The sequence below is a fragment of the Lupinus angustifolius genome, chromosome LG16, assembly GCF_001865875.1.
Source record: "Lupinus angustifolius cultivar Tanjil chromosome LG16, LupAngTanjil_v1.0, whole genome shotgun sequence".
In the NCBI taxonomy this organism is placed as follows: Eukaryota; Viridiplantae; Streptophyta; class Magnoliopsida; order Fabales; family Fabaceae; genus Lupinus; species Lupinus angustifolius.
Window position 1 is genome coordinate 16,028,213 of NC_032024.1, and position 7,706 is coordinate 16,035,918.

Consider the following 7,706-nt stretch of genomic DNA (forward strand, 5'->3'; position numbering starts at 1 on the left):
TTATTGGTTGAAGAAGCATTTTGGAAGGAAAAATCTAGAATGAATTGACACGCTAATGGTGACAGGAACACCAGTTTTTTCCACATAATGGCCAAGATTAGGGAAAACATTAAAGCCATCACCATGCTCAAGGAGGGGGAGCACATTATTACAAACCAAGCTGATATTGAAACTCATGTTTTGGAGTACTTCACTGCCTTGTATGCTTCTTCTAATAACACTGTCACTAATGACCTGATTGGTTCTGTAATCCCCTCTTTGGTGAGTGAGGAAGATAATTTCTTGCTCACTAAGCATCCCTCTAATGATGAGATTAGATCTGTTGTGTTCAGCATGAATGGTGAGGGTACCCCGGGTCCAGATGGTTTTGGTGGCTGCTTTTTCCAAGTTTTGTGGGAAATTGTTGGTCTTGATATTTGTCAGTCCGTGGCTCAATTTTTCTCCAACAACTGGCTTCTTCAAAATCTTAACTCAAACACGGTGGTCCTCATCCCTAAGCATCCTGAAGCTGATAGAATTGACTACTTTAGACCAATTGCCTTAGCTAACTTCCAATTTAAAGTCATCACTAAGGTTCTAGTTGATAGACTTGCTGAAGTTGCTCCTAAGATCATATCTCCTCAACAAAGAGGGTTCATTAAGGAGAGACATATCCATGAATGCATTTGCATTGCTTCTGAGGCAATCAACCTGCTTTATCATAAAGTGTTTGGGGGTAATTTGACAATCAAGCTGGACATCAGGAAGGCTTTTGATACTCTAGACTGGTGTTTTTTGATTGATACTCTTATTGCTTTTGGTTTTAATAGCAAATTCACTAACTGGATCAAGATCATCCTTCATTCAGCCAAGTTATCAATCAATGTTAATAGGCAATCTGTTGGATTCTTTAGCTGCAGAAGGAGAGTTAGGCAAGGTGATCCCTTGTCCCCTTTGTTGTTTAGTTTAGCAGAGGATGTCCTCAACAGAGGCATATCCAAGCTAGTTTTGGAGGGTCTGCTTTGTCCTATCTCTGGTCCTGCTAATCTCTGTACTCCTAGCCATGTGTTGTATGCAGATGACATCCTCATCTTCTGCAAAGGTATCAAGAGGAATCTTATGGCTCTTAAGAGATTGGTCACTGATTATGCCCAAGCTTCAGGCCAACACATCAACCTTAGCAAATAAAGATTTTACTTTACTAGTGACTCTCCAAGGAAAATTTTGGCTTTGTTTTCCACTCTTGGTTTCTCTCTGGGTAGGCTGCCTTTTAACTATCTTGGTGTTCTTCTTTGTAAAGGGAAACCAAGGAAGGCCCACCTCCAAGCTATTGCTGACAAGATCATCCTCAAATTAGCCACCTGGAAAGGTTCTTTGTTGTCTATCATGGGAAGAATTAAACTTGTCAAGTCTATCATTCTAAGTATGCCCACCTACAGTTTTCACATCTACTCTTGGCCTTCCACCTTGATTAAGCACTTGGACAAATGCATCAGGAATTTCATATGGCCAAGTGACATAAACATAAGGAAAATTGTCACTGTTTCTTGGCACAAGGTGTGCTCTCCAATAAATTCTGGTGGCTTGGGCTTGAGATCGATTAAAGCAATGAATCAGACTGCTTTGATTAAGCTTGCATAGGAAATGTCCTCTTCTAACCAAGAGTGGGCTATCCTATATAGACATATATTTGGGAATGGTAACTCTCCTACTCAAAGATATTTCAAATCTTCAATTTGGTCTGGCATTAAAAGCAATTGGCACACTGCTATGTCTAATTCAATTTGGCTGGTTGGAGAGGGCAAAAGTATAAACTTCTGGCTGGACAACTGGTTGGGATCTACTCTTGTGAATTCCCTTAATATCCCTATTGAGTTTCACCCTTCTCTCTTAGCCAAGGTGGCTGACTTTACTCATGATTATAAATGGACCATTCCTAAGTTGATTCATGATTTGTTCCCTCAGATAGCCTCAAGCATTGCAGACATCACCATCACAAACAAGAAAGATCAGATTGTTTGGCAGGGCACTATGGATGACTCTCTCTCTTAAAGCTGCCTATAATTGCATCAAGCCTAATGATAATCACATGGCCTGGTGCAGAACAATTTGGTCTGATTCAATTCCCCCATCCAAATCCTTCACTATTTGCATGTTGTTCCATAGGAGAATGCCTAGTGATGATAATCTCCAATTGAGAGGGTGCTCTCTAGTTTCAATGTGTAATCTCTGCAGGGCTAGCAGTGAGACCTCTGATCATCTGTTTCTCTTGTGTCCCTTTGCTGCTGCCCTTTGGCAATGGATTGGTAGCATCTTTCATATCCAAAAAGAACCTTAGCTGCGATTCTGTCCATGTGTAGTCTTCAATGGAGACCTCAAATTAAGAGTGTTCTTGCAACTGCAATTGTCCACACCATGAACACTGTTTGGCATTGCATGAATTTTTGCAGATTCCAAGATAATTGGACTTCTATGGCTATGGCAAAAGCAAGAATAAAGATGGGAATCTCTATGTCGGGAAACCTTTCTAAGTTGTGTGCCAATGGTTCTCAGCAGGATTTCACTATTCTAAGGAACTTAAACGTTTCTCTGCACTATAATTCTGCCCTTGTCATCACTGAGGTGTTGTGGTATACCCCTTTGCCAAGATGGATCAAAATTAAATCTAATGGTGCTGCCCACGGCGCTCCTAGTCATGCAGGAGGAGGAGCTATTTACAGGGATAGCCAGGGCACTTTTTTAGGTTGTTTTGCATCTTACCTCAACATTAAAGACTCCTTATATGCTGAGTTAAGGGCTGCTATCCTAGCAATTGAGATTGCCCATAATAGAGGCTGGAACAAGGTTTGGCTTGAATGTGATTGATATTTTCAAAGGAGAATTCAAGGTTCCTTGGAAGCTACTTAATAAGTGGCATATGTGTCAACGTCATGCTTCATCTATGGAGCTTCGAGTATCTCACATTTATAGGGAAGGAAATACTTGTGCCGATAAGCTAGCTTCCTTTGCTATTTCTTCAAAAATGTATGCTTGGTGGGATACTTTGCCTAGCTTCATTCTAATCGAATTCAATAAGAATAGAATGGGTCTTCCTAATTATAGATTTAGGAACATGTAGCTCTTTCTTTTGTTTGTAACCGCTTTCTTTTTTTAATATATTGGGGTGTCTTTCACCTAGCTTTAAAAAATGTAACTTTGATGATACGAAAATAGTGAATGCACATTATTTGTTTGATCAAGTTATTCGTATTATCTTAACTATTATGATTTAACTATAACATGAAGATCATTTTCAGCAACAAAGAGAACCAAATAAAATTATGTAGTAACATAGAAGATAAATTTCTTCTAGACAACATTGTGATTTATATTGAAAATACATAGTTTCAAATTTTACCCTCTATTCAATCATCATTGAATTGAAGTCTTTAATGAATAGTGACATTTTAAGTGAATGTACATTTTTTATTTAATTGTTAATTATTATTATTATTTATAATTAATATGTTATTTTAAAATTTATCTATATTTCTTTATATTTTTGTTACTCAATTTATCTTAATTACAATTTATAATTAAATATTGTTCTCCTCATAAACTTTAGATCAAAATCTGTCAATCATTCCATCAATCTAATAATCAATTTAATTTCAATCTTTGTTATATCTAATTTAATATTTATCAAATCTTCTAATAATTTCAAACTCAAAATTAATTTTACCATAAAGATTTAGTAAGTCACAAATTTAAATAAATATATTGATAATCCTAAAATTAATACAATTAAATTGATTAAGTTATAATAATATTTATTTTTATATCAAATATTGTGTAAATTAGGCTCTTTTCAAAAGTTTAGGAAGTGACTTAAATAAAAATAATTATTGTTATAAAAAATGACAATAATTAATATGAATAATTGACTCTTATTTAGGGGTGGCAAAATTATCCATAATCCAAAATCCATCCAAATTAAATTCATCCAAATCCATCCGTTAGAATAATGGATTTAAATTGATATAATCCAATGGATGGTGTTGATAATGGATGGATTCAAATCCATCCATTATATCCAATGGATATCCATGGTTATATCCATTTGGATGGATAATCAATCCATCCAAAAAAATAAAAATAAAACAAATTTTTTTCCCAATTAATTCAATATTAATATAAAAAATCTCTCACATTTCTAAGCACAATCCCACACATATTACAAAAATTGAAAATTGCAATTGTGATTTTAAAAAGTGCTTATCAAAAAAGTATAAACGATTTCGGCTTTAGTGCTTTACCCCAACATCTTAATGCAAAGTATAAATATATCATTTTGGTTATTGACTAATGTGATAATATAATAACAAAATTAAATATTTCAGGATGATGAACTGTTGCATACAACTTATGGAAGTCCCAATTATTAGAGGTGTAAGCGGTTCTGGTTTAAATAGTAAAACTGATGAAACCGAACCGAACCATAAAATGCGGTTCGGTTCAGTTTCGAGGTTAGGTTCAGTTTTTTTTATTTTGAACCATTTAAGTTCGGTTCGGTTCACGGTTTTGTAAATTTTGGAACCGTTAGAACCGAACCAAACCACATATTAAAAAATAATTTTATTTTATATTTGGATGATAAAGCTTTGAAGTTATGAGATAAAATATAATTAAGAATTTAGGATTATTAATAAAATAGTCTATAAATAAGAGGCAAATAGAAAAAATAAATTAGTAAACAAACCTAAATATCTATTATCTCTATTATTCATTGAGAAGATAGAAAGAAAACTAAAAAAACTAGTATACATTTTGTCACTATCCAGAGATAAAATTAATCAAATAAAGAAATTAAAGAACTAAAAGAAAATAAAGAAAGAACTCGAGGATATTACTAATGATGTGGAGTACTAGGTGTTACTGTTGGACTAAAATATTGGTACCAAGTTTGTCATTCTTAAATTTTGTTGAACATTTTAGAAGATTTTGTGGACTAAAATTTCAAGTTTGTAGTGCGTTGAGATGTTGAATTATTATTGTTTTACTAGAAAGAGTATTAAATATTTTATTATTGACGTGTTTAGTATTCATTTAGTTGACTTTATACTTTACAAATTATATTCAACTATTTCTTAAATGATTTTCTTTAAATAAGTTGAAAAACTGCGGAACCGAACCACTAATGAACATTCGATTCCTAAATAAAATTTGTGGTTAATCGAATCGAACCATATATTTGTGTTCGGTTCGGTCATTAAATTGCGTCAAAAACAGAACCGAACTTTTACACCCCTACCAATTACGTTGCACCAGAGATTCTTGCTACTAAGAGAGCTTATAAAAAAAATTCACAAATTCACCCTTTAAAAATTGCTTATTAAAAAAACATTTTTAAAAGTGTTTGTTAAGAAAAATATTTTTTAAAATTGATATTTAAAAATGCTCTATTAAATAATATTATTTAAAATAATTTTTTCTTTAAATTGCTTTATTAAAATGTTTTGTTCAAATTAAAAAAAAAAGTGGGTTGGATATCCATCCATCCAATCCATTAAAATGGATACATGGATAGAATGGATGACATTGGATATGGGTGAATTGGATAATTTAAAAATGTGATGTAATGAATTTATTTGGATTGATGGATAGTTTTCTATCCGTCCATTAGGATCCAAATCCAAACCCATCCAAACCCATCCAATTGCCACCCCTACTCTTATTTAAAAGATCAAGATTAAAATATTAATGTACATGACTTTTTTAAGTAATTATATATAATTGGATGACTCATATTTATTGTTCTCATAATTTTTATGTGATGATAGCCCTATATATTCAGTACAATAAGAAAACTAGAAATACAAAAAAAAAAACAAATATGTGATTGGTTTTATTTGTACACTTTTAAAATATCTGAAATAAAAAATTAGGTTCAAAAGTTGGAATTTATTGTGACAACCAAGACAAATATTGCTACTGGCTGGTTGAAAGTGAAGAAATAAGAAAACTATAGAAGAGAAAAATATATGCACCAATAGTATAACAAATTTTTATATTATCATTATATCTATTATCGTTTATTTTTAATCATTATTGATTATTCAATAAAAGTAATGTAAATGAATATTGAATGATGTATTGACTTGTATAAATTTTTACAATGACAATGTATAAATTTTACCCTCATTCTAGAAATACAAACAAAACCCAAAAACAATCTATAAATACCTAGCTAAAATGACTTCATTAGCACATTTCAACATCTTCTTTGATCTCCACATATATAAATAAAGAGCTTCATAGTGATTCAATCACACTAAAATAGTTATGGCTAAGTTATCCTTCATGCTAGCTTTCATGATTTGGTTTCTAGCAGCAACTGCAATTCAAGGTATGATGATGATCTCTTCCTTCATGCTAGCTTTAATAGAATCTATAATATTTATGCCCTCACAATGTAAAGATTTATACATAGTCAGTGCATAATCTATCATTCATTAGAATTACTTTTCGTTTAAGAGTCAAGATTGAAAATGAATGGTGTATAATTCAATGACAGTGACTCTTATATTACTACTGTATCGATCTTTTTCTCTTTTTTAATAACATAAATTTGACTCAATTTTCAGAATTTCCAATTTCAGAAGCTTCAGCTAGCCCAAATTTACTATGCAAGAATGACGGTGACTGTGCAAACTATAATAAATGTGGTCCTGGACGTCAACCTTGTAAAAGATATTGCTTCACTGGAGTTTGTTGGTGTATTTGTGGTTTTTGTTGTGGCCATAAAAACAATATCACTCAAACTATAATGTAATTATATGGTGTCGTATGTTTTTCTTACAAATAATGAAATGAAATAAAATAAGAATTTTATTTATTCGATTTGTGCAATGCTTCTAACCTTTGTAAACCATTATGGCAAGGTCCTGGACTGATTTAGGGTCCGTTTGTTTTTATTTTTTATAAAATTAATTAATTTTATTAAAGAATGGCGTATGGAACATTCACTTGGTTGAGCCTTAAAAAAAGGTTACAAACAAAGATTTTCTAAGAAGATGAGTTTTGGAATTCTTAAAAAATCAATTTTCCAAAATAAAGTTTGGAAAAGGCTAAATAAAGAGTGTAAGCCGTTTCAGAATGAATGCAATGTTTAAAATAGGCCGTTTCAGAATGAATGCAATGTTTCATAATGAATGCAATGTTTCATAATGAATGCAATGTTTTGAGTAATAAATGCAATGCTTAAATGTACTATGGCTTATTTTAATTAGCCAAATTCAAGTTATCTATTAAAGTTAAGTTAATGATTATTGACATACTTATCATGGAAATATTACATCGACATATTAATAAGAAACGTGTGGATAATCATGACTCCTCATGGAAGAGTTTGAATTCAAATCACATCATTTTTCATGAAAAATATGAATTAAAAGAGGCATCAATGTTCCCCAAAGAACATACACTTCATATTAGGGGTAATCATGAGTTGGATAAGACTTGTCCCTTACTTGACTTTAAATGTTGGTAAGATTATTTTTTGAATCCAGACCCAGCCCAAGATCCGAAGTTAACTCAACTCCAAATATCGATTGAGACAACACTTGAACCTGAATCTAGGTCTGATTAAATATAATGTATACATATTTAAGATAAAGTTTTCTCAATATTTTACTTATTATTATGGATATGTATTTCGATATATGAAATGTTATATATATATATATATA

General features: G+C 31.9%; 1 protein-coding gene and 1 long non-coding RNA gene across 2 annotated transcripts; both read left to right on the forward strand.

Moving 5' to 3' along the window:
- LOC109329372 lies at window positions 1,624-2,031 on the forward strand. Its single transcript, XM_019563040.1, has one exon. It carries the CDS (start codon window positions 1,624-1,626, stop codon window positions 2,029-2,031), a length of 408 nt encoding a protein of 135 aa, XP_019418585.1.
- LOC109329545 lies at window positions 6,225-6,862 on the forward strand. Its single transcript, XR_002105547.1, has 2 exons — window positions 6,225-6,364; window positions 6,603-6,862. It is a non-coding gene; the product is annotated as an uncharacterized LOC109329545 (long non-coding RNA).

Coding starts and splice junctions, on each gene's coding strand:
- LOC109329372 (XM_019563040.1), top strand. CDS start 1,624: ATGTCCTCTTCTAACCAAGAGTGGGCTATCCTATATAGACATATATTT.